Consider the following 27,055-nt stretch of genomic DNA (forward strand, 5'->3'; position numbering starts at 1 on the left):
GCCTTCTTCTGGCATGAATGAAGAAATACATATCCAGAGATCCAATCAAGCTTAATTAAGGAGCTCTGATGCAATTATTTGCTATCCCACAAGAGCCCAGCCCAGCACTGATGGCACAAGGCTGGGTGGAGCTACGGTTGAGTGTGTTACCTATTTGTACAGAAGTCCTGGCCAAACAGCAGGAACCACATCCCCTGGAGGAAAATGCTGCATTTTGTATTTTTGTTTTTGGTGTTGGTGGTTTTCTAAATCTGTGCTCAAGCATAAGCTATTGTTTTACACGGTCACTTTGGTTTTATTTGACCTTCCTGAAATAAACAGATAAGAGGAAGCTTCCCAGATTGCCATATTGCACATTTACTCCAGGCACTGAGCACCCGGGCAGCAAGCACTGCCTCCATAAAACCCCTCCGACATCACATCAGCTGGCACTGGGAGTCCTCGGAGCTTTAGGAAGAGCAGGTCCATGAGGGCAGGTGCCAGAAGCAGGCATCCCTGCACCTTATGGTGCTGGGACCTGGATGTAGAAGGCTGCTGCCAAGCACCACCATAGCAGGTGATGCCAGCTCTCCCGTCTTCTGCAGCAGCAATGCGAAAGCGCTCTTCCCTGCTGGTGTCTCCGTGATTAACTGTGCTGGTGAATAGTAGGGGAAAGAGGTGAGATGAGATGAAAATCAGGAGACGGTTGGGTGCAAGGCACACAGACTCAAACTTCAGCGTCCTGAAATTATCAACAGAGGCTAAACGAAAGCTCCATATTTACTGTGCACCGATTTTTCCCTTCTCAGTTCTCACTCCTCAGTATTCAGGGTACAGCAGGCAGTTGTTAGCAGTAAATAGGACTGGCGCACCATCGTTCAGACAAGCAGTTTAACATCCTTCTGCGATGCTGGTGTTAGACTTGGGAAACCTGTGGCTATTCTCTCCTAGTCCCGTGGGAGGCTACTTGCAGCTCCGCAGGCAGCAGCTCCTTCAGCCCCAATGCCAGCGCTCAGACATAAAGCTGAATTTAAGAGGAAGTGATTAATGATTTTTTTTTTTTCTTCCAACACAGCAACGAGGAAGTTCCAACAAAACTGTCAGAAGCCGAAAAGCTGTATTGTTTTGCAGTGAATAATGACATTGTGCAACATTTCTCTGAGCGCTGGGGGAGCTGCAAGGAACTGTTTCAGAAGGGGGCTGTGCCAGTTCACAGGGTCTGGATCCGTGGCTGGAAAACAAGTGAAACCCCATGAAGGTTGTTTAGAAGAAGGGCAATTACCTGCTTAGCACAGGCCCCAGCTGAGGGAAGGAGAAGCCAGGCAAGTGCAGCAATCTTCCTGCAATCGCCTTGTCCAGAGTCACAAAAACAAGCAATGCTCAACCCCTAAACCTGACATCCATCAAAGCACAGACCGCAAAGCCACTGTAGATTTAAAATGAAAATACAACAAACAGTCCAGGATAAGTCCCTAGTTAGTATGCCCTAGACCATGATTTCCTTGTTCTTATCCACAAGCAGTGGTTTGCGCACACATTTACGGGTGAAGTTAGGAACTGGACAAGTCAGAACAGCTCATCAGCAGGAGGTGGTGTTCATTACCCTGCTTTTAAGAGAAATTAGACCTTATGAGACAGGCCAATGGCCTCTCCCTTCAGGAGAGCACCAGCTGCTAATTAACTTGCTTGAGATTACATAAACTCATGCAGTGGTGATTTGGAAATTTACCTTTCTTGCATTTAGCTAAGCCTATTAGTACAGCGAGCTTTAAATAAAACCTGTGCAAATCCAGCTGAACCCAGACAGCACTTCTGCAGGCCAAATGAGCAAAGCTGGGGGAAGAGTAAGGATGCTTCAGACAGGGTGCGGTGTGGGAAAAGGGAGGCAAAGGACACAGGAAAGAGCTCTTTAGCTGGTAAACAGCCCATGCAGCAGCAGGAAGTCATTCGGAGCCTGTAAGGTTATCTCTAATTCCCACAAAATGCAGCTGACCACCCCTTGTTTCAAAACACAAGCAAGCGAGCTGGCTGCTTGGGTTGGTGCGGACACGGAGGGGAAGGAAAAGGGGTGAGCGGTGGCCATGCAGCCACATCTCCCCCTGTGGGAGCTCAGCAAAGCCCCAAGCTGCCATTTCTTCATCAGTCTGGCTGGGTAGACAGCGCCTGGGAGGGCACATTAACCCCACTCCTCCCCTTAAACCTCCAAATATATAAAAAAGGACAATTTTCTCTCTTTTTTTTTTTTTCAAAGAAGTTTATTTAACAAAATTCAGGAATATTGCTTGCTTGACATTTCCAAAGGCTTCAGAAAATGAACGGTTACCAAATGCAGCACAGGATGCTGTATACGAGGACATCTCTGAGACAATCAACCCTGTTTCTTAGCATTTAGCCACCAAAATGCATTTTCACCCAGCACCAGGAAGTCAAGCAGTACTACAGAAAGCTAGTTGAAAAAATAAAAAAAGTTACTGTATTTCTCTTAGAGGATTCCCTACCCCCAACAAAAGACCTCTTCTCTAGTTAGCAGAGGGCATCTTGAAATCACCCTCAACTGCACTGAGCCCTGCGTGAACTCAAAGGCCAATTGTCATCTGCCTCTGAGTGGAGTCAGAGGCACCGACCGGCTGGGGACACGCTGCCTCTGCCCACCCTCCTCCGAAGGGAGCAGGGGCTGCAGGCAGCATCCTGCACGCAGTTCAGTTCTGTTTGGATGCCACCAGGAAGGCACTCTGTGAAGATACCCCCAGGTTCCTAGAAAAAGGAGAAATTGTGCTGCCCAGCACAGGCATCCCTGCACACCAGGGCTGATCGGTGGTCACTTTGGGCACCCAACCACCTGGTAACACCAGGGTGCGGCCATCTGGGACTGCACCTTGCAGTCTCTCTCTGTGAGTGGCTGCACCACTTACCCCAGAACATTATCTTAAAAGATTATGGCCACCCAAGAAGGCACAGGGACTGTCCTCATGAAGGAAGTCCCCCCCGAGTGCGTTCAGTAAGTGCAGATGTATGCTCTTACAATTCTTGCCTTACAACCAGCATTTTAAACATGAATCTGTTTACTCGTGGCTTGCCTTCATGCTGTGATGCTTTTGTCTTGGGTGAAAACTTGTGTTAAACGCGCTGCACAGGAAATGAAAATCTTGCTGTACAGCTACCAAACAAACTACAGGAATGAAACATGTAGCAACACCTGTACTAGAACAAAATACAAGCACTCTTAACAGCTGATACAAAACAAAACACTTTGAACTAAAGACCCTGAAATACTCAGAACACATTTATCTCACCGTCAGTGTTGTACATTGCACAGGGAGGACACATTTCGGACAAACAACCTCTTGGTCTTCTCTCCTTTTACATCAGACACCATGAGGAACTTCAAAGCTGCAACAATTTTAGAGATCTTAACAAAGCAATGGCAAGGGGTGGCCAGCCTTAATATTTCAGTCAAGTCTCTCTTGGGGTGCCTCCAGCTGTGAGGGATCACAGCTGCCCCCATCAGCTGCTCCTTAAGTGATCACAGGCTTCTCCTCCTAGATCCAGTGTTAATCAAGGGAAGAAAAGGACTTGGTGTGACCAGGAGGACCTAGAGTTTTCTCTGCTTAGGAGAAATATTAGAGAAAACTCTCAGCTAGAGGATGAGTGCATTTCCCACTGCCTCGAAGGGAAGCCTTTATGACCAAACACCCCAGGTGTGCCGAGATGCGGGAGTACATGATCTGCGTAGCCACAATGCCCAACTAAAGCTTGTCCCTCTTCTTCCATCACCAGACAGATGGAAAACAAACCAGGAGGAAGGAAACCCCATCACAGAAAACTATGCAAAGGCTGTGAGGGGGCCAGCATGGGCAAGGGGCACTTGGCATTGACCATGGTGCTCTACGGGCACTGACAAGCAGCAGGGGAGAGGCTGCAAGCACAGGAACGTGCTGCTGCCTGAAGTGAAGCCTTCCCTGTACTCCTGCACCGCCCAGAGCCTGCCCTTGGGCCCCAGGACAACCACAGTGCCCTGTCCCTCTGCTCAGCAGAGCTAGAGACCGACCTAAAGAGGCTGGGACAGGGATTGCAGCTGTAGGACACAACACAGGTGATCAGTTTGCCTGCATGCCTTCTCCTTTGAAAGGGAAAAGGAGGAGAGCGAGGCCCAGAGAAGGTTTTCAGTAAGCATGGCCAGGCACAAGTCATCCATCCCTGAGACAGAACAAAGCCGTGAGATGCCCTGGAGGTGCGTCACACTCTTCACAGGCTCCAGAGCCCAGGGGAAAGCCCAGCAGCACCTAACCCACACCAGTACAGGCTCCGTGGTGTAAGCCTCAAAAGCTGAGCCCACTTGTGTAGGTTGCAGCCTGCTCCTCCTCCACAGGCTCAGCAGGAAGCCTCCTTCTTCATCCATTCCCCCAGGAAGCTGCGTGCCAGCAGCAGCCAGTCCCAGCCTCCGCGCTGACCGCTGGGCAAGTCTTCTGCAATTATCTGCCTCACGCTTCCCTCCTTGCACGTGATTTAAGGCATGGTGTCCTTTTCAAACTTCATTAGACTCCCTTTTTTTTTTCCAGTCTAATTGGCAAAGCTGATTACACAAAGGCAGAGTACACCCTCGGCGCCTAGATTTTTCCTACCCTGTTCCTGGGGTGCGTTATGCTGTTGATGTGCAGTCCGCTGATCCCGTTGAGGAAGAAGAGAAAGGCCGCGATGAACTCGCACCAGTACGTCAGCGTGAAGCCCATGAAGGTGAGGTGATCCTTCATGAGGATGGAGAAGCTCAGAACCCCAGCGGCCGACAGCAGAAACGAGCCAAGGATGAGGACCGAGCCCATCGACCACTTGCGCCTCGAGTTGGCGTCTTCGCACACCTGGGAGACCATCAGCAGCTCCAGGCCGAAGATCGCGACCACGACGGCGAAGGACACCATGCTCCTGATGGGAATCACGCCCACGCTCAGCCCCTCCACGTTGGCCAGCCCCAGGTCGGTGCTGCACTTCAGGACGCTGCCGTTGCTGACGGTGCAGAAGTGCCACAGCCCGAAGAGCTCGCCCCTCGCCAGCAGCCAGCGGCCGTCGCAGACGGAGATGGACGAGAGGACGACGGCGATGGCCACGCACAGGATGATCAGGCTCCTGATCAGCGTCTCGAAGAAGGCTTTCTGCGGTCTCCGCTGCGCCAGCAGCCTCTGCGCCTTCAAGGGAAGGAGAAATAGAGTTAGGAGCAGTGTTTTGGGAGGGCAGGAGGCTGTGGGGACGAGGCAGAGGGGGGCTCGCAGGACGGGTGGCAGCGCTTGAGGTGATTTTGGCGCTGCCTGCCTGCACGTCGGGGGCTGGGGCTCCGTGCAGCGCCTCATCCTGCTCCCTGCCCGGGCTGGAGGAAGCAGAGGACGGGGAAAAGGATGGAGGGAGCAGGAGGGGATCCCAGGGGTGCAGCCCCCACAGCTCTGCCCCCACCCCGAGCCCGGCTCTTCGCCTGGGGGTCCCAGCAGGGACGGGCTTGGGGGGGGGGGGGTGGACACAGCACCGAGGGGGCGCCCGGAGCTGGAGCTTCCTTCCCCCCATCCCCACCCGCTCCGAGCCCCAGGGGGCTGCCTCTGCCCTACCTGCGCCCCGATGGCCGTCATGCTGCCGGCGGCACCTCACACCGAGGAGAGGCCGGGGCGGGCTCCGGCCGCGGCCCTTTATGGCCCCGGAGGCGGCCGCCACGCCTGCGGGGCCCCCCCGCGGCTGAGTCAGCAGCAGCGCGGCCCCGACGGGCGGAGCCGGGCCGAGCCGAGCTGTATTTGACTTTATTATTATTATTAGGGCGGGCAGAAGCAGCTCGAAAAGGGGTGTCGGGATCCCCTGTTGGCGCTGCCGAAAGCAGAGGTGGCTGTGGGGTGGCCGTGAAGGACACGCACCATGGGGGCTTGCTCGGGGCTCGGCCCAAGCACAAGGAGCTGCCCCCATCCCCTCCACCACACCAGAGTAGCAGCTCTTGTAACTTCAGCCTTGCTCCCATTTCCACTCCTGAACAAATTCTGAGTTTCTCAACCCGCCTCTATGCGGGTTGTCTCAGCGCTGTCACCTCTACTCAGCTGTACGCTCATGTTTCCTTTAAAAATACATCCCTCGGTCTGTATCTGCGCTGATTTGGCTGGGGGTGTTTCCTGTAGCACCATTTCTAGTATTTTTCTTCCAGGGAGGATTGTTCAGAACAACATGTTTACTGTAGTTTTCGCAGTTCACATTTTAATGATAAATTCTGACCTTTTTCTTCCTCTTGTCCTGCAAAAGCCTTCATTTAATCGTTTCTCTCCCAGGCTGTATGCATTATTGGATTATACTTCGATCAAACACTGCATTGGGATTTTCCACTTTTGCAACACAAGATTTTTGCAGTTGGTAAAACATCTTTGTGATCTGCACCAGTTTTTGTTTGCCAACAATGTCATCCAGGCTAGCAAAGTGGATGCTTACCGTGTCCCTTTTCATTTTAGGTTCATCAGATGGTAGAAGAGATTCGTGAACGTCCTGAGCTTTTAAACAGCATTTCCACAGCAGTGTTGAGACTCATTACACTCAGTGGCTGTTATGTCTTTCTGCGTTGTAAGTTCTAGATTTAACAACATTTACTTATGGGTCAAAATGGCAAGCAGGTTGTGTTGTCTCATCTGCTGCAGGAGATGAACAAACTCTGCCTGCACGTAGCGGTGCTAAGCAAATGCAGGCTGGGGCCAGACAAAATACACCAACTCTTATCTGTGGCAGAAACCTCACGTGACTTATGCTTTCTGTAACATAGACTCAATCCAGCAAAGCACTAGGCAATTTGGCTCCTAATTAACAAAAGTATTAAGAATAGATCTGACTTTAAAGCATGTGTTACCCTAATGACTTTAGCATTTTTTTTTTAATGAGATGCATCCTGCTGAACAAGATAATTTTTTGTGAAGGCTAATGGGAAGCTCACATGAGTAAATACGTGCATAAATCTTTACAGAAAGAGGAACTTGGTGATTATTTTGGAAACCAAAACTGCTCTTTCTCATATTTGGATCCTTTAGTAGATATACAGTTATCTGCCAAGCTGGTTCATTAAGGATAAGGATGGTTTCATTACACTGTTTCTCCTGCAAACACAAAGTTGCTTTTATGTTTTGCACTTATTTTTTCCCCTCGAATATAAAACTCAAACCAGAATGAAACTTGACATGTAATCAATATCAGAACTGGATTAGTATTTTCAGATTCATTCTTTACTTAAGTAACTAAGAGGAAGATGAAGATAACACTTGTATGTTAATTAAAATTACTAGTAGTTTATTATTTTTTTTTGTTTCTGCTGTTGCTGGGCTGGAGATTTGTTCTGGTAAAGATGTCTGGATTTATAAAACCTGCTAGAATCAGGGGAAGAAAAAAATTCCAGGGGAAGAAAAATTTCCAGGGGAAGAAAAAACTTCTCTTCACCATCTTGTAACAAGCAAGCCAAACATACTTTATGCCTTTCCAAGTTAAAAATAACAGAATTGCTTGAAGAAAAGATAAGAGGAAAGATTGCAGAAAAATGCCTCAAGATGATCAGTTTGGAAAATTGTGTATGAAGAATGTTTTACAATAAAAAGTGTCTTATATTTAAAAAGGAAAACCAAAATTAATATTTTTCCCTGCAGATGTTACCTATATTGTAACAGTATGGTAAATGACCTTTAAAACACTTCAAATGTATTTTTAGCTCAGCTGTGTTAATTTAGAGTGCTTGGAACATTGCCAGTTTCATTATTCTGTTTATAAAGTCCCTTTTCTCTATTGTTTAAGTGGATATTTCACATCCTATCCCTGGAGAGAAAATTTTCAGGGAAATGTGTTCATAAATAATGGAAATTACCAGAGGTTGTTGTAAAGCATGGGATAGTTTAATCTGTTTTATTTCAAATAACATTTTTAGCACTGACGAATCATTTCCAGCTTTTCTTCTGCAGAGGCATGAGGAACATTCGAGATGGTCAGCTCAAAGTCTGGGTGTCACTGGGGCTTAGGAAGCAGTCACCTGGTGAAGTATTTCGCTTTGAGGTAAAGCAGCGATTACCTGCCACACCGCCAGGCACCCTACAAATATTTAACAGTGATAAATCCCAACTTCTGCCTGCAAACATTATGAACCAACCCAAACTCGCACGCTCTGGAAGTGACTGGATATTGCATGATACTCACTGGCTTACATACACAACACATACAACTGTTCCTACTTTTTCTCCCTGCAGCATGTACCCTGCCGTACGGGTTGTTCCAATCTTGCAGTCGGCTAGTTCTGCAAATGCATTTAGTTGCCTGTTGAGAAAATCTCTTTACAGTCATGTCATCATAACTCTTGGGATAGCAATTGATCTGGCTAGGAATTTAAGTCTTCGTTTTTGTCGGATCCCTATTTCAAGGTGTCTTTCCAGACAGAAATTGATTTGATTTTGGAGACAAAGAGATCCTCAGTATCTGTGGACTGACACTTTGAGAGATGCCCAAGGGGCAAAGATGGTTTTCTTCATATTTGCTTAAAAAAAAAAATTAAAAAATTTAGGCAGTATTTTGAGAAAGAGGCAGAAAGAGGCTAGCTGTCTTGCACCATTGTTCTTTTCCAAAAAAAGAAAGGCAGGCAACAGATTGAAAATACAAGTTCAAGAAGCTGCATTCAGCTCAGGCTGCGTTCAACTGAAAAAGAGCTTCTGGAATGGGGTAAAGAGTCAGCAAGTAGCTGGCAAAACTGCTTAAGGCAGGCAGCTTCTGGGAACACAGGCACAGTCACCCTCACCGAGTTGTGCCCCAGGCAGCTCGCCTAACATGAGGGGGTTTTGGGTTGTACCAGGGCCCGTACGGCTTGGACCAACCCCTTGTCACAAAGACTTTAGCTCACAATTTTCCTCACATCACTGCAAGTTGCTGCAGCCAACAGGACAGCCTTGCCTGAACACGTAAGAGCTGCAGTTCAGTGTGTGAAGAGCAGACAGCTCCTGGGCCAGATGGCTTCACTTCACCTCCTGTCCGAGGCCTCTCCTGTGCCAATTTCTTATAAACTTACTGCACTCACCCAGCCGGGGGCTGTCGCGGACGCTGCAGCCCCCGGTGCTCTCATCCGCTGCTGGACATGGCAGGATGCACTGCAGAGGTTTAGGATCATTCACCCAAATCACACAGTATCTGTTAAGGTACTCATTACTCTAGAAAAAAAAAAGTTGATAACATGCACGTTCATTACAGTGACTTTATTCCTTGATTTCCCCTAGCCTCCCAAAAGTAAATCTATCTAAAAATAAGAGATACTTTAAACAGAAGGACAGACTTAAAGAAATACACTTTTTATTTTTATTTTTTTCCCATTTTCATCAGTTTGTGGACCTACTGAAGCATCCGATTACAGAGACTCAACATCAAGTGCTTGCTCATTCTCCTTTGGATTCAGCTCTTTTCAGGGACCTCTAGCAGTAGTAGTGCTGGCTCAGGTCCTATTGTAAAGTGTTTTCATGAGTCTATAGCGGCATAAATTGATGCTTTGAAATACATATTCAAGACAGAAAATAGAACTCTAGCCCTTTAATATTGAAACATTGCCCCATATTTTTATGTTTAAGCTGGAGGAAAATTCCTACAAAAGGCAGAAGAGAAACTGAGTAATACATTTTTCCCATTCTGTAGAAAGTCAGATCAACGCAGCTAAATACTCGGAGTTAAAAATACCAAGTGCATTGAACTAGTGAGCGTGCCTTTCAGGTTCAGAACTCGTTCAAATAAGCAGTATGCCATTTCCTCCTAGCGCTCCTATCTCAGCCCTGTGGTGAACACAGTGTCTTGCATACTTCGGTGGAAAAAGGTGTCTTTCTGGCTGTGTTAGCTAAGAAATGTCGTTTTGTCAGGGTGTGGAATGACCTGCCTGAGGCAATCCAGGCTTGCAAACAGAACGAGTGTGTGACTTAGAACCCACTAAGCAGAGATTACACGACATCCCAGCTTGTCAGGACTTTGGGCTCTTTTTCATGTCAATAAGGAACTTCTCATTGCAGCGGCAGTACTGGGAGCTAAAATAATCTTTGCTAACGTAAGGATTATCACATCAGCTGCGCTGCTGATTCCACATCCAGGCTGTTTTTCATGTCACTGCTTTCATAAATTTCATAAATACAAGAATTTTGACCAGATGTTCCTGGACTGCAATGGGCCCTCAGGTTTTCAGATATGCTCCATAATCTCCCCGGTCCCATGCTTATTAACCACACTGCATTTTTGAATGGTTTCTCCCTTAGTCAAGACAGTCTCAAGTATTGGAAAGTTTGCAAACAAGAAGCATGACACGCTAAAAAATTTTGAGAACGCCTTTGAATGCCTCCAGGTACTCGACGTGGCAAAAAGGTTGCTCTAGAACTACCCTGGATGGCAGGAGGGTTGTAAAAGATGAATCAGCTTCATCATCAGGTTCAGATTAATCTGAACAAAGTGTTAGCAGGGTCAGAGCTTGAAAAATGCCTACTGGGACTAACACATCCAGAGGCCACAGGCAGAAACAAGAATGAAATTTAAAATACTGCTGCAGTCAAACTCCACATGAAAACACTTCTAGAATAATCCACCCAGTCTGCATATACATTTTAGATATGCCTTTGCTAGAGAAAATAGGCTCTTTTTGTAAATGAAGGAGACAAATTCATGCCTGGAATGGATCAGTGTTATTTGTACTGTAAGACAGCTGCTGAATACTGGCTAATCTATAGGTCACTTATCCGAGTCTGAAAATGCTTCATATACTTGTGGATGGGGAAAAAAACAGATTGTCTTTTTTTTTTTTTTTTGTATTTCTATTCTATCAACTTTTGCACTTCCTAGTTTACTACTGTGACTCACTCAAATGTGCTGCGTCTATGCAACATCAACTTGTTTTAGCTCTGAGCAGCACTGACAACCTGCAAGGCTGCACAACCCTTTGGAAATTTCAGTTGTGGTGTTTAAAAACCTATCCAAACCCCTCATTAATAATCAAACCCACAAATGTGCACAAGACAGTTCAGATACCCAGTCACCCCAAAGTGGTATTGCCCAACAGCGTTAGCTCTGAACACTCGGTGGACAAGCACCTATATTTTAAAAAGCAAATACAATTGTCATTTATTTTTAGCAGTATCAAAAGGTCAAATAAGTTCAAAGGCTAAAATACTGTTTTTGAGAGACGAGATCACTCCAGATTAGGGCTGGAGAATTTTGACAGAGACAGCTGCATGCTGCAGTCACCTTCGGAATGCCTTTTGTTTAGTCAAACAAAAAACTCAGCCTCTCAGGATGGAAGAAATCTGCTACGGGCCTAAAGTGGCACACCAATACAGATTTGTTAAATTTGCACAAGGGACGCTGCACTTTCATATGTCTTTGGTAAGAGCAACCATAACCCAAAAGCAAAAAGAAAAAAAAAAGGGAAAAGAAAAGCCACACCCCTTATAGTTTATCTCTAATTGCAGCGGTCCCAGTCCACTGATTTCTCTATGCAAGAATACAAGAAGTGCAATAGACAGAACACTCTTATCGGACATGCAAGTTAGCATTTATTATTGCCATATCCAAAGTCCAGATTCCGTTCTGCACGCTCTGCACACTCAGCAAACCAGACCTGAGTGCATGTATGCCAGCTGGCCTCTGACCTCCGGCGTGTTGGGCTTGTTTCAGAGCACGTCTTTTCCCCTTTCCAAACACTGCAAGGATCAGGATGTGGCTGTCCTTTCTTTGATCTAACACAGAGGAAATAGCAGCAACTCCCTGAACGAGTGTCAGAACAATCCCCTGTTTTGCAGCACTGTCCTGTCATGAAAAGCATCTGTTCCTCCACTGAGAGCACCTTGTTATAGACAAAGCAACGATTCTGAAGCCATATTTTGGTTTCAGACTTGCTGCTTCTGTTTCAAAGCTCAAGAAAGTCTGTGTGCCTTAATGGCTATCTATTCTTACCACTGTGTTAGTTTAATAAAAGCAGTTACCTCTACCTACAAGTTCAGCTGTGGATGTCCTTAAATTATTCTTGCTGTAGCATCGCTGCTGCCAAAGTGTTATTTGTGCAGCCCGGGAGCCTCAAGCTCCATGCCAGCACACGCTATGTGGTCTGTAAGTCAGCAACATTTTCAGAAGAGCCACACAGCCCACGCGTTTACAAGACATTCACCCTGCTGCTAAAGCAGCAGCGCCTTGATTTAATTCACAGGCTTTTTCAACATCCTCCTGCAGTGGTAGTATCCAGTAACACCACGGTGTTTTTGAAGAAAGAGAGCGCCTGCAGGAGGCCAGCTTGCCAACAGCATCCAGTGCTCTGTTCAGTAATGAGTGCCCAAGCACGTGAACAGTTACTAGATGGGCAACCAATGTGTGTGTTGCTGCTTCTCATCACCAGCACTGCCTACAGACAGCAGCACCTTTGCTTCTGCCTCGATGCCTTCCACGCAGTCTACTACTGCATAACTCTTACCTCCATAATAACTGGAATTTTGTGAGATGTGCTGTTGATTGCCAAAAGGCAGGGTAGGTGGCACGACCACAGACGTTACTTTCCTAAGGAAGGCAAAGCTGCAAGCAGGAAGAAGTTATTACTATAGTAAAAAAGAAAGTACTTAAATAAAGAGATGTCCAAGGAAGAGTTCTCTGTCATTTTTATAGATGTTGTTTATAAGCACAAGATAACGTATAAAAGTCTGGTCAAGACCAAGCCCATGCTGGGATAAGTGCTGCATGCACAGCCGTGTTTTCCTAATGGCCAACAGGAAAACTACTGTTATAATTAGTTGGGTCTCATAGGTAAAATAACGCTGACTTAGGAACAGGATACAGAACTTGCTGCTCCCAGCCCTCTTTTTAGACAGAGCCCAGTTCTGCTGTTTTAGCAAATGGTGTTTCTGAAGAGCCAAATACGAGTTCTGACAGAAAGCACAGTGGCAAAACAAGGCATGCTCACAGTTTATAAGCTTCCAGCAAACAAGAGCAGAAGTGGAAGCATTTGCCAGAGTGAGCTGCATTCTGCTACCAGTTGGCAGAATCCTCCCCAGCATCACAGAATACAGCTGTGAAGACAGAGCTGGGTGGAATTCAGGGCTGGCAAGAAGCTACAACCATCTCCTGTGCTGCATGTCTGCTCTTACCCATGTTTTGCAAGGTGAATGTACTTAAACACTATCAAACAATTATCAGAGGATACAAGAGGAAGTAAAAAAAACCCAAGTGTTTATATTACTTACCCAGAAGAACAAGAATAAGCAACTGCTTTCCTCATGAGAGTGACCAGCAAACCCTTCTTTATCCCAACACTTTTCAAAGGGAAGTTGGAAAGTAGCTGTGAGAGCATTTCCCAATGAAAGTAGCAAAGGGGGAAGTTACAGTTTTTAGAATCATAAGATTTCCTGAGTTGGAAGGGACTGACAAGGCTCATCGAGTCCAAATCTTGGCTCCACACGGGATGACTCGAAAAAAAATCAGACAATATTTCTGAGAGTGTTGGCCAAATGTTCCTTTAACAGGAACATTCCTTTAGGCTCAGTGCTTCGACCATGGCCCTGGGTAGCCTGTCCCAGTGCCTGACCACCTTCTTGGTGAAGAACTATTTCCTGACGCCCAGCCTGACCCTACCCTTTCCCAGCTCTGTGCTGCTCCAGGTCCTGTCACAGTCCCCAGAGAGCAGAGCTCAGCGCCTGCCCCTCCACTCCCCTCGTGAGGGAGCTGCAGGCCGCCATGAGGCCTCCCCTCAGCCTGCTCTGCTCTGGGCTGAACAAACCAAGGGACCTCAGCTGCTTCTGCTCATGCTTGAGAGGCAAGTCATCTCTGTCTCTTACCAGTGGTATGACAAAATACAAGTTAAATAACATTGACAGCAAAGCCCATGTAACTTAGTACATGTGTAAAGACAGGTTTCATCTCTGTCTATTTATAGAAGTCAATAGCTTCTCTGAAAGCACTGCGAGTTGAAGTCTTCATCCATCCAGATGATGCACAGTGTAGCAGGAGTTAAAAGGCACTATTCCTCTGTAAGGTTGTGACTTCATTCTCACGTGCTGCAACAGTTCAGTATCACATTTAAAAAGCAAAAAGCTCCTTCCCTAGCTAAAGGGCTATTACAGATTTCTCCAAAACCCACAGTTGCAACAAACATTTGATGATTATCCTTGTAAGCCTTGCTCAAACAGCCTTGTAAGGGGTAAACGTATGCTTGATTCACTTACCTCTCACCAAAGCTGCAGTACGTGGCACCATCGATGCTCTGTATTTATAGCAGTACAGAAGCAAGGGCATCAACAGCTCCTTTGTCTACAGAGCCCTTCTGTTCACAGACCATTTTTTGTTCAGATGATGATTATCTGCTTTATCTCCAGAACCCTAACACTGTTGTTTGGGGATAACACCTCTGAGAAGTATTTTATGGAAGATGATTTGGCAACCGTTGAATGAATCTGAAAGATACAGGCAATGAATATCTATGCTGTGTTTAAGTGCACACAGCATTACCACTAACCTCTTCAGGATAATCTCTGTGCTCCAGCTTTTGTGGGTTGCCATTTATCCACACAAAAGGAAAGCAGTAGTAGACATCACTGATTCGGTTTGCACACAAGTCTGCACCGCATGAACCATTCCCGAGCCCCCCCTAGCGGTGTGAGGACTGGAGAGGTGAGCACTGACCCTGCTCTAACCTGACAGAAGCGTTTAAAAGCTGCAACACGGCCACTAATGGATGAATCCAACATAGTCCCTAAGGGATGACCACCACAACAGCTAAAGTATCAAATGCACTTTAATGAGTTCCAGGTTATTTTGTCCTCAAAATGAATTTTTAGCACGTCAGTACATTAGGCAGATACATGATCTCCCCTGAACTACAGGCATTATGAGAACAAACTACAGTATACTTCACATGTAAAATCATCTTCAGAAATCAGTTTTCCACAGTATTAGAAATAAGGCATGATTCAGGTGTGCAAGTAGTTGCTATTTCCACTTCTCAGATCCCGTATTTGCCCTTTAGCTCTTCCACTTTTGCTACATATGCTTTCATTGCATCTTCTTTGGACATTCCTGAAAGATGTAACAAAGACAACAGTCAGAACAGACACACAGTCCTGCTCCATTCCAACAGGCCGCCCTGAAGCAGCTCTTCCTTGAGCAGGGCAAGCAGATGCTGAGACAACAAAAGCCTGCTGACAACAGTGCCACAGGTTCAGCAGCTCAGTCTGAGCTTAATTCAGAGCTGCTGCATTTTCTGTTAGTTCCACCCCTCTGCAAGGACCACTTCCAGGCTGGCAAAGACCCTAAATCTGTGCCACCAGGAATTCAACAGCATAAAATAACGGCTAAGGCTGTTGATTTATGCTGAGCAAATTCAGGTGATGTGCACATTTGTTTAGAAGCCTTGCACATTTACACGCGCCTCCTCATCTACAAGTCCACCCAAGCCAAGTCCTTCCTTCCTGTTCACTTGCCTGACCATACATCTTCAGCCAGTTGGGCATTTTGCACCTTAACTCCCTTTCTGACAGACAGCCTACATTTTTCAGGGTTATTTTTGCTTTGCAGAAGTAATCAAAAGCACTATTTTAAACTCCTAAAGCTCTTGTCTTACAAGACAACACCATCTGGTTTCTGGCTGAACAGCATATGGTGTTCTGACTAGTTTGCCCATGGTTTTATTTACTCATTTTGATTTTTTAAGCAGACGCTTACCTTTTAATGCATTCCAGGCATCCCACTTTGCTTTACCTTTGAAGTCAAGCATACCAGGGCGATCTGAGAGAGAGAATAAGCAAAAGAATCAGTTTGTGTGGCCTGGCTGCAGATAATACTTACTTCCTGAAGGCCATTTAGCAATAAAATACAATGGTTCACGTTTGCAGCTTCCACTTAATCATCTGCAGTCAGCTACCTCCAGTGCTGATGGGCACATGTTGGGATGCTGCTCGTAGCAACAGAAAAGGTCTGCTAAGTTCCCTTAAAAGAGCAGCATTTGAACAGAAGAGCACCAAACAGTGCAATTCAGTTTTATCACTGTACTTTCTGAAGGGACTGCTGGGGCATGAAGACAATCCAATTAAAGAACATCAGCTCTAAAGTAAAGCAGAAATGCCCCAAGGTCCATTACACACAGAGACATGAAATCAAAAGCCAGTGGCATATGTACAGCTTAAAAAGCATTAACGTCAAGTTAACTGTGTGTTTGTAACTTGCAATTCTTCCTCTGCCCTGTTATCCTTAGGGTATAAACACTGGATTCTAACTCCATTACAAGCCATGCTGTAGCCAAAGAGAGAAGAAATGGGTTAGATGTGGATGTGATTATTTTTCACATGAAGTCCCCTCTGAGTTGTTCTTTGTCTCATTACATATAATTCCTAGGATTATGAATTAAATGGGACTGTTCATTAGCAGCCTGTACATTCACCACAGCGATACCCTTATGCTGACCGTTGCCAGACCACGAGCTCTGGCAACACTTCAGCTCAAACAATGCCGAGCTCCAGCCACACCGGAAGGATCACATCTTAAAACCCAGCTCAGTTCTTTCATCCTTCCAAGTGCTGTCTCTCTTGGCAAAAAACAGGCTGTGTACACCCAAATTTACCACTTCCAGAATATTTCACTGCCAGCTCTGAATTCAGTCAACACCCAATAACCTTTAGCGGCAACTGGGTCAGGAGGCCAGGGCTGCAAACAAACGTCCTTTTTTTTCTTTCTAGCTCTAGTTACTCAAGTACTACGCAAGGTCAACAGAGACGGGCTTCATTCTGAATGCTAGGCACGGTCTCAGCGCAAGTAGCAGCAGCAGGGATTTGGCACAGTGCATCTGCAGAGATATTTCTGCTACAGTTCCTTCCAGGACATGATATTTGATTGCAGCTCCTCTAAGAGTTCTTCCTACTGCATACATCCTGTGTTATTTTATTCTTTTTTAGTTTTCCAGGACTATTTTAAGCAGTCAATTTAGTTTACTAACCTTCTACCCCCACCAAGTATTGCTATTACACACTTGTGTAGCTTGCCTTGCTGTTGAAGTGTGTTTATCCGAGATGTGCTTATGCTAAAGCAGCATCCCTTGACCTTGGCAGCTACTCACTGACAGATGTCTCCAAAAATCCCCAAACCCAGTCCTTGTGCAAAGGCAACGCACAGGGCTCTCTGTGCAATTGAGAGATTTGCAACTGGGTTAATCTAAAAACCACGAATTGCACAAACGCTTATCTAGGGCCCTGTCTGGTCAGCTTATTCCTGCGTGCTTACAGACCCACGCCAAGTGGGTGTTGAGTCACTTTGTGTAAAGCATGGGGTTGTCTGCAGCATCTCAAGCAACTGGGGGGGGAGGCAGGGTTCAGTCTCCCAGGGAGCGAGCCCCCAGGGACCCCCCCCCTGCAGGGAGCGAGCCCCCAGGGACCCCCCCCCTGCAGGGAGCGAGCCCCCGGGCCCCCCCCCCTGCAGGGAGCGAACCCCCGGGGACCCCCCCCTCCAGGGAGCGAGCCCCCGGGGACCCCCCCCTCCAGGGAGCGAGCCCCCGGGGACCCCCCCCTCCAGGGAGCGAGCCCCCGGGGACCCCCCCCTCCAGGGAGCGAGCCCCCAGGAACACCCCCATTCCAGAGAGAGCCCCCAGGGACCCCTGATAGCCCCCCTCAGAGACTCCCCAAAGCCCCCAGAGCCCCCCCCGGCGGCCCGTACCCGTGTTGACGTCGCCCACCGTGGCCTGCTTGTAGTGGCTGTAGACATCCAGCATCTCCTGGTCCGAAGGCTGCGACTTGAGCTGCTTCACCTCCTCGGCGGCCTTCTGGAACGCAGCCTAGGAAGGAGGGAAGGCCCCGCAGCGGGGCCGGGTGAGCAGCGGGACGCGGAAAGGAGAAAAAGAGGCCGGGAAGGGGGAATGAGGCGCCCGGAGCCCGCCGCCCCCAGCCCCTACCTCCGCCATGATGCCGAGCTCTGCCCCGCCGCAACGGTCGCCTCACCGCCTCACCCCTCACCACACAGCGCGCTGGCCAATCACAGCGCCGCGGGCGGCGCCGCGCCAATCAGCGCTCTGCAGGGGCGGGGAGAAGCCGGGCAAAGGGCCAATGGGAAGGCGGCGCTGCCTCATGGGCGCTAAGCCGAGGTGAGCCCGCACACGGGGCTGCAGGGAGGGCGGGGCTTTCAGCAGAGAGGGGCGGGGCTGGAGCGGCTCTCAGCCAATCTTGAGGCGCGGCGCAGCAGGGAGGGAGGCAGGGCTCGGTTGTGATTGGCGGAGGGGCCGCGAGGGGGCGGGGCTGAAGAGCGAGTCACGGTGGTGCCGGCTGGGGCGTCGCAGTAAGGCTGGGAGCCGTTGGCGTGAGGGGAGGGGGGGGCGGCCGCCATTTTCTGCGGGCTGGGGGCTGAGGGGCGTGGGGGGGGCAGCGCCGCGCCTGAGGGGGCCGGATTGGAGCAGCCTCTGGGACCTGTCCAATAAATGCTAAAATTCCTAATTGTGTCTGTGTGTGTATTTCTGAGATGCTCCTCCAGGTTGCTCAGGGGAAGTGGGTTTGGGTGCCTGTTCCCCTGCACCCTGCAGATCTCGACCTGGGCAGCAGCATCGATAAAACATCTTCTCTGCTCAGTGCCCCTCTGGTTATAATTGGGTGCAGAGAAGTACTCGATCAGCATCATTTGTGGCTTGCTGCTTATTTGCATGGAAAATGGAGCAGGGCGCTGTGAATTAATGGGCAGCGGGACATAAACCCGTGTGAGGATGTAGCCCTGTGGGGTGCCAGCGCTGTGCCTCTGCTCTCCAAAAGCCATTTGAGGAAAATATTCCCGTTTTGCTTTTTCAGGGAGCGGCTAAGATAAATACAGCAAAGACTGGGAGATATCGGATACCTGCACGAAGGTGGGGCGTTTAAATTAGCACCCCCAGCACGTTTATCACTATTTTTTTTAATGCCAAAATAAAAGCCCATAAAGGGATGAAATATGCAAGGGGATCCCTTGTGGAAGTGGTGGCTGGAAATGCTGCCCATGGCTAGGTGAGATGTGGAGGCCGTGCTGTGCTCCCGATTGATGCTGCAGCCCTGCGGTCTTTTCTCATTTCTGTAGCAGCTGCAGCGCTTTAGCCAGGGAACAGAAAGCAAGGGGGCTGGAATACCCAGCACAAAAAAAAAAAAAAAAGAAAAAAAAAGGAAAAATAGAGAGAAAATTGGAAGATTGCTGGGGTGGGAAATAGCTCATTTTCCTGTGGAGACAAAAGAACCACCTGAACAATGTGTGGTTTGTTTAAAGAGGTGCTTGGGCTGGTAAAACAAATCCACTGTCGGTTCTGCTCGCTGCTGAAGCAATATGAACCCCGTGGAGCCATTCCAGGTAGCTATTATTATAAACTCTTGATTATACAGTAATACGCCGGGAAAATTATTTGTGTATGCATGTGGGGGAGTTGTTTTACTTTCTGTAAGCAGGTGAAAATGAGCATTGTGTAACAGCTTAGGCATTTTTTGGGGTATTATGATCTGTACAACATATGTATATTAAAAAGGTTTTAGTTTTGTTCATGTTAGTACAGTCTTTTAGGTTACTCACCTAGCTGGTACTTACTTAATAGGTTACTCACCTGAAACCAAGCGGCATACTTGCATTTATCCATAACATTTTGTCTGTTTAACAGAGTCTGATACAGCACACAGCACAGGTACAAATACTGGAATATTTCACATACAGTGTTAATAATATCCTCAGTCTTAAAACAAAACTGTTTGCTTTGAGATTCTAGTTTACTGCTGCTGTAGAACCACTAAAAGTGAAGTCTTGAAAGATTTAACACTATTAAATTTCTTATCATGTTTAAATCTTTGACTGAGGTTCACCTGCACCTTCTTTTTTAGCTGTGCTTATGTGCCGAGGAAAGACACTAATTCCTCTCTGATGTTTTCCAGGTTATTCGAAATTAGTTCTCATGTCGGCAGAAAGTTCAACCATCACGGTTCGCCTTGTTCGCTCTTTTGAGCACCGGAATTTCAGACCTGTGGTGTATCATGGAGTTAACTTGGATCAGACGGTGAAGCAGTTCATTACTTTTGTACAGAAGGGTAAGGGGCTGTTATTTATTTTCTTGTCGCTTATGTTGCCATCCCTGCACAAGAAATTGAAGGGAAACAAATGAGTGGAAATTCTGCAGCTTTTGTAGAGATACCAGAGTTGTATTTATATCCCCTGTTTACTCTCCCAGCTTGGATGAGAAGTCTGGAGTTAATAAGAGCTTCCATGGTCAGCGTGCCATGCCTAGATCTGGGTAGGCTGCTCCACCTGCCTAATTCCTCATGCTTGATCCTTTTTGACTAAAAGGCCTTGCTGCATTTGGCTCTGTGCTTAGGCTCCTTGAGCAGTGCTCTCAGACAGCTTTTCAGAAATTAACATGGGTAAACCAATAGAATTTAGGGAGCCTTTGATCCATAGGAGCTACACCAGTAAGTGGAATGTGGGAATGAACATCTGTTTGCTATTTGTGCGAAGGAAGAGCACTGTGAAAATTGTTTCTGACACTGTGAGGTCTTGGTCTGCATGCTGGCTTCTGTGTTTGTCTCCATCTGGAGTTTTATGGTGCGGATTTACTCATCTACGGACCGTATGTTTCAGAAGCCTGGACGAAAGTGACGGTGTATCTGAAAGTTAATAAACGTAGACCAGCCCACGCACCAACTCAGTGGCCAGGGTGTTAACTAACCTTGCAGGTGTATTTCTCACACATCAATGGAGACATTCAAAGTGGGCAGAATAACAGGGTTTTATTTATATAATTATTTTTTTTTTTTGCATGATGTCAGCTTAAACATGTCTGGAACTGTTGCAGCTGATCACATTTTAGCAACTTCTGGGATGTTGCCCTGGGCCTTACAGCTGTACTGTGTTTTCAGCGACTTCCTTACTTGTAGACAGTGATAGGCATGGCTAGATCATAGGTTGCTTTTAGAAAACTACTAGCACTTGCAGAACATATGGTACAGCTGCTGTTATGAATAAGAAAATAAAAGAAATAAAGCTAAAAAAAACCTTGCTTTTGATGTGTGCAATATTGCAACTTGCTGCTATTTGAGACAAAGCTAGTGTCTTGAATCAGTCTTTTTGGAACCCCATTCCCCATGTGTGTAGCGTTGTTCCTGGCCCCAAATCCATGTTCCTTCCTTTACTGTAATCTGTTTTGAAGGAGGAATTTGAGATAAATTTTTGTACTACTGATGAAGTTGTGTTTTCAGCCATGTTGCTGCCAAGCAGCTGACAGGCAACTGGGCCTTCCAAGGCCCTGCTTAAATCCCTGGATGTCACTGGGGATGCTAGCACCAGGGAGGTGTTGGTGTTCTTGCAGTGGCTTATTGGCCGTGTCCTTCATGTGGCTAAAGAGTTAATTTATTACCCTTTGGCTTCCTTTTGGTGACTGGTTAGCATGGCTGTGTTTACTGAACAGTTAGTTATGAATGGCGGTTATCAGGATGCTGTTGGTAGAAGGTGGTGAGAGACTCTGGACTTTGGACTTTACAAACCACAACAGGATGTTTCTGGCAGAATTATGAAGGATCTGACTCCCATGATCACATCCTAATTGCATTGACTTGCTATCCATGTGGGTCATGCTGTTCAGGGGAACTTTGTGCTTGGGTGAAGTTAAGCTAATATGGAGCAACTGTCAAATCTGAGCCAAAGGTTGTGTTTCAGTATTTGTTGCTCAAACAAGTCACTTGTGCTGATGATTTATTTTGATGTAAAGGGTGTCTAGGATGCATGCATTGCACTTCTGTGCATTACTGGAAATTAAAAAAGACAACTTTGTTTTAACTCGGTGATTTTATTTTAACAGATGTGCCTTCAAGAGCAGGACTTCCTCCTCCTTTTAAAAATTACAAGTATGGTAGGTATTCTTTCTTGTTTTAATTCTTGCAAGATGCAGCCGTAATCATTGAATCTATACCAGTTAACATCTATACCAGTTTAGATGTAATCTATAACAGTTTGGACATTTTAGGAGGCAACTCTTTTAGCATACTCATGCAGGTTGCAGTGCTTGCCTATGTTTGCAGCTCTGTCGAGCTCTTGTAGTTGGGGTTATGCACTGGGATCTACAGAACCTGACCATTGGTTTAAACTTCTGTATTAATCTTTGAGTTAGGCTGCATGTTGTACATTCTTTGCTAATTGGTACTGATGGTTTTTGGTATTAATTTTTTATTACTTTTATAACCACCTTTTAACTCTATTTTTACTTTACAGAGCAGCTTATGGCCTCAAACACTTTGAATTTGTAGTTCTGTTTGTACTTATGTATTTCAGTATCTCTTTACTAATTGTGAGGTCAAAAAGGATCATGAAGCAGAAGCTTAAGGCAGTAAGTGGAAAATGCATAAAACTCATATTCTTAAATAATTTACATAATATGAGAGGAGCAGGGGAACATTGCTCAAAGTAGGTTAGAAAACTCTTAAGAGCTAGTGGAAAGAAATAGTCTGGTGTCAAGTTTAGACTGAATTTATCTTCTAATGTAAATGTACGTGTGTATTTCCTTTTGTGAAGCTTGGCATGAATGTGTGCAATTCATCTGTTTGGGATAGAAAATATTTTCAAATTAAAATAAACTATTTCCTTTTGTGGAGGCTGGTAACTCAGATGTCAGTCACATACCTTCTCCTCAGCCTGACAGTTCTGAAAGTTCCCTTGGAGCTTTGCTACAAGTGATCATCTGTCTCCACGTTCTTGGCAGTAACAAACTCCTTCCTCTACAGTGATTCAAAGAAGTGAATGAGTGAATTTCATACTTTGTTCTTGCTGATGGTGAAACAGTACAAAATGAAAACAGAAAAAGAGTGAGGGATTAAGATTTGCACTGTATCAGTGACAAGGACTTAAATGTTATTAGTTTTAATGTATGACTTGAAATCTAGGTAATTGTAATTCTGAATTTGGTGCTGCCTTTCAGCCCCCTAATACCTGTTGCTTTGAGTGGATGGGTCCCACGTAGGGCTGCTACCAGTTGTATTTCTGGTGCTGCCTATCCCTGCTGCTAGTTCTTTCATCACTCACAGCATCAGTTTAGTTTTGCTGCAAGCATATGTTGTGGTTGAGCACCTGATTGTGCTGCGTAGGACTGAGCTTAATGTGGGTGCAAAACACAGCAGAACTTTCAAACTTGTTATACCAGTTAGTGGGGGCCTTTTAGTGGGATGGTGCCAGCTATGCTGAAATTTTCACACAGAAAAAAATCAAGCCTGAGTTCCTCACCTTCCCCTTAGGCTGTGAATCATCCAGGTTCGTGTTTTTGGCATCTCTTGCGTGCTCTGTTGTCTTTCTTGTATTGTGGTGATCGAGAGGCCGTAAGACTGCCACATGAATACTTCTAGTAAGAGTCAGATATCTCTCTGCTTTGTTTGGCAGTGCCACTTGGACCTGGCTGGTTTTCATCTTGACTGCTTTGGCTTCCTTCTGTCCAGAATCCAGCGCTACTTGGTTCTCCTGACCTCATATACATCACCGCCACCTTTTTCCTCTTGGTGCTCTGACTCACTTGAATCTCCAAGCTTATGACTTCCAAATGTTCCCTTCATTTGTTTGTACACATCGTTCATGTCCTTGATCTAGAACTCTTCTCAGTCTATCTTCTCATCTTTCTACCCTGTCATTACCTCCTTTTTACTGATGAAGGGTGCTATCTTGTCTCATAAGCAACTTCTCCATTTTTTCCCCCATAAATGCAGAGCAGTATGGTCGATACTTCACAGAGAGGCTTAGAAAGTGTTTTCTTATCTATTGTCATGGAAGATCTGTTACCAGAAAAGGAAAAGTTAAATAATATATATGATTAAGGGGGACTAGGTTGGGACTATTCGATATAGCAAAAGCAATTGAGAGGAAGTAGCTGGGATGAGAAGATACAGCAGTTTTATCTCTATAACAGAGTTGCAGAAGCCATTTAATAGCTCAAATGAAGATGCAGTGAATTTCTGGATGCCAGTGATGAAGGTGTGGAGAAGTAAAATTGAGTCAATAGTTCAGAGAACAACTGTGCAAAGACCAGAGAACAGGGAATGTGGCGAAGTAGATCTAGAAGTTTAAGAGGCAGAGGCTGGATGGTATTTACTTTGGGAGAAAGTTTTCATGATTACAGTATCTTTTTGCTGTGATTGTTGTTCTTCTGCCATGCTTCTACGCAAGATGGATCCTGGTAATTGCAAACTTGTTTTGCTTCTAATACTGCAGCTAGGACTGCACGTCAAGAATGCCTTTTCAGTGAACTCTGCAGTGGGAATATGGAGTAGTTTTGACCTTCTGTAATATTTTAAATAAAACATTCAAAAGGGGCCAGAGTATTACGCATTTGTACATTGAAGGTATGGAAACAAACTTGGAAACAGAATTGCGCATTGAAGGTATGGAAACAAAATACACAAAAATGTCACAGGTAAATATGAAGGGGATGTAGAAAGAAAGGAGAGTTGTACATATTCATGGCAAAAAAACTTGCTCAACACACTTTCTAACATGGATGACTTCTTCATGAGAAGGAAGATTTCAAATAATAACCTGAAGTAGTCAGGTTACTGTGCCTTAATCACGTGCTGTCTGTCAATTTAGCTGCATTTGTTGACAGCACATAAATGCAGTTTGTCCTGCCCCAATTGCATGTATAAAACCTGCTAAGTTAAAACACCCTAGCTGGCATTTGAATTGATGTGTTTCGACTGGCAATTGGGATGGTCATTTAGTCAGTTATTGTAACTCAGCCAGTAGACAGAAGCCCAGTAAGATGGTGGATTGACTGGTTTAAGGCTGTGGCTGCAGGACTGGGAAATTAAAATGTTTTCTCCTCTTTCAGACTGAATATGTAAAATTGTTAATAAAAAATTTAAACCTTACCCCTTTGTTACTGTCTTCTTCCCCAAGCATAACTTTTAGTGTTGCCTGCATATTAAAGTTTATTTTAGGAAAACATTGTATTTTCTTTCAGATACAATGAAGATAATTCACCAAGCACACAAATCAAAGGTATGGTTATTAGCTATTTTCTTCCCCTTTTGCATGCTTTAATGCAGGCAGATGTCTGCACTGTAAAACGAGACTGGGACAGAGAAACAGTAAATTCTTATCTTTGTATTCTGGTTCTCTAATTTGTAGACTGGTGAGCTTGTAGTGAGTTTGGAAGATGATGACAAACTGATTTTGAAAGAAGAGAGTACGCTGAAAGCAGCTGGAGTAGGTATGAGTACGTTTATATTGACTGAAGGTGCTGTTCACTGTGGTTGTCATTAAACTGATAACTGGCTGATTATGTTTGGATAGCCTGCTGAAAAGTAAATGGTATTCCTGATTCTCTTTACACTACTTGGTAATTATTCAGGGAAGAAGGGGGGATAACGTACATTGAAATCATTGAACTGAGGGCAGCAGGTATCTGCACTCCGAATGTTCAGAATGCAAATTGTGATTTCAGAAGGTATGCTCATAATTCTGCTGAGAGTAATTTTAAATGATTGGCAGATAGGTTATTAGTACCGTGTCTGCTTAGTCTTATCAGTAACATTTAAACTGATGTTTTGGTTAGAAATGTAAGTAGTGGAACCAGTATGGAATAATGAAATAAGCTTGGATTTGTTTTAATGTGCAACGTGCAGTCCTTGGTAGTCAGATTGCTTGGGAAGACTCGAGGAGTATCATTTAGAGAATGTGCTGAACGCAGCATGGAGTTGAAACTTGACCTGATTTCTCACGTTTTGACAGGGGACTGCATATAGGGCATGTCTTTTGGTAATAATGTAAAGAAATGTCTGTCATGATAAAATTGATGGTCCCTGGATGTCCTTTGGGCTTCTCATAAACGTGGCTGAATGACTTTGTGGCAGAGGGGTACTTGAGGGATGTAGTAGCATTCCACCTTCATATAGACATTTGCTCATTTGATTCTGATTTGCCTCGCTGTAATGTTTAACCACCTGCACTCTAAGTGCAGGGGTGTCACAGAGAAAACTCCCTCCTCTTCCCAATGCCATCTGATTGCTCCCCAGAAAGAATGGCTTTTCTTTCTCATGGTCATATAGTCTAAAGGGTTTCAAAGAGTTCAACTTCTGACATTTGGCCAGTAATCTGCTTGCATCTTTCTTAGAATTTAGCACCTCAGTGTTCTTGGTTATGTTTTGTGACATGGTTGTAAGCCACCTCCGTTTTCTCTTGGCCACAAAAACAAACAAACAAACCCCTGATTTTTGGGGTGTCAGAGAGGGGACCTGATTTTTCTTAAGTTGGTGTTTTGTGTTGTCATTGTTGGTTTTGTTTGTTTGCTTTATTTCTGTTTTTCCCCTTTTCATTGTTTCAAGATTTCTACCATTTACTTTTCACTTTTAAGTGGTCTGAAGTGTCTCTGTAATGGTTTTCCCTGGAGTGTACTGCACCTGCCCTCAGTATACCTTTCCTAAAGGTATAGATTATTACGATTTTGAATTTTGATATGTTCTGGGATATTTTGATATGAAAATTAGCTAAGATGAGAATGAAGTCTTTGTAGTAAAATCTTGCAGAAGTCTTTCTTCAACAAGAAGTGGAAAATGGGAAACCAAGGAAGTGAAGCATGATGGCATGTGCCATTAGTCCTCGTTTTGTACATTTCATTTAAATCAGTAAGATTTGAAAGCTCCTATTGGTATATTATCATTTCTTTTTTTTTTTTTTCTTCTTCAGTATCTAGTCTGGACAAGATTTACTTGAATAAAACAGAGTTTCTATTAGGAAATCTGGGAAATTCAGAGGCGTGCAGACCATTTTTTTTTGAAGCTGCAGTTGATTGCCCTTGGCACTTTTCAGGGTTGGGCTAGAGAGTTATAAATTATGAGGACATTAGATAAGTATCCTCGGGAAAGCCTCTGTGGTAGTGATTATTATTACAGCTATTATCTACTCAGCAAAGTTAATGCTTGCCTGTTTTTTATTTTTTTTAAGAGTAGGGTGTATGTTAATAAAGTGTTCAGCATTCATTGCAAACAGTCTTGTCTGTTTTCTAGTTGAGAGTCTAAAACCCCTTCTACTTTTTTTTTTTTTCTTTTTTACAAGACAGGCAGACTTCATTAACTTCAGGTTTAATTTAAAAAACGAACGT

The 27,055-nt window shown here is 45.3% G+C and overlaps 3 protein-coding genes across 8 annotated transcripts in view; 1 reads left to right on the forward strand and 2 right to left on the reverse strand.

The window, feature by feature from the left end:
• Window positions 1–2,209: 2,209 nt before the first annotated feature.
• On the reverse strand, window positions 2,210–5,724 carry TMEM37 (transmembrane protein 37). The gene is made up of 2 exons (XM_027461099.3): window positions 5,571–5,724; window positions 2,210–5,159 (listed from the first exon to the last, which is right to left on the reverse strand). The coding sequence occupies exons 1-2, from the start codon at window positions 5,589–5,591 to the stop codon at window positions 4,587–4,589; spliced, it is 594 nt and encodes a 197-aa protein (XP_027316900.1). The 5' UTR covers window positions 5,592–5,724; the 3' UTR covers window positions 2,210–4,586.
• Window positions 5,725–14,728: 9,004 nt separating this feature from the next.
• Window positions 14,729–18,043, reverse strand: DBI (diazepam binding inhibitor, acyl-CoA binding protein). Its single transcript, XM_027461098.3, has 4 exons — window positions 17,888–18,043; window positions 17,653–17,770; window positions 15,673–15,735; window positions 14,729–15,027 (listed from the first exon to the last, which is right to left on the reverse strand). The coding sequence occupies exons 1-4, from the start codon at window positions 17,894–17,896 to the stop codon at window positions 14,954–14,956; spliced, it is 264 nt and encodes an 87-aa protein (XP_027316899.1). The 5' UTR covers window positions 17,897–18,043; the 3' UTR covers window positions 14,729–14,953.
• A 145-nt stretch (window positions 18,044–18,188) lies between these two features.
• C7H2orf76 (chromosome 7 C2orf76 homolog) overlaps window positions 18,189–27,055 on the forward strand; it is a 37,986-nt gene continuing 29,119 nt past the window's right edge. The window contains exons 1-6 of one of the 6 annotated variants that reach the window (XM_027461095.3): window positions 18,189–18,267; window positions 18,768–18,823; window positions 19,863–20,015; window positions 21,779–21,829; window positions 24,917–24,954; window positions 25,084–25,165. In XM_027461095.3, the coding sequence (XP_027316896.1) occupies window positions 19,883–20,015; window positions 21,779–21,829; window positions 24,917–24,954; window positions 25,084–25,165 (304 nt within the window). In that variant the 5' untranslated portion in view covers window positions 18,189–18,267; window positions 18,768–18,823; window positions 19,863–19,882. Of the gene's footprint in view, window positions 18,289–18,767; window positions 18,824–19,112; window positions 19,294–19,862; window positions 20,016–21,778; window positions 21,830–24,916; window positions 24,955–25,083; window positions 25,166–27,055 lie in introns of those variants that run through there. The other 5 variants (XM_027461096.3, XM_027461097.3, XM_072040680.1 and 2 more) reach the window with 5 other exon arrangements.

The sequence above is a fragment of the Anas platyrhynchos genome, chromosome 7 (assembly GCF_047663525.1).
Source record: "Anas platyrhynchos isolate ZD024472 breed Pekin duck chromosome 7, IASCAAS_PekinDuck_T2T, whole genome shotgun sequence".
Classification (NCBI taxonomy): domain Eukaryota; kingdom Metazoa; phylum Chordata; class Aves; order Anseriformes; family Anatidae; genus Anas; species Anas platyrhynchos.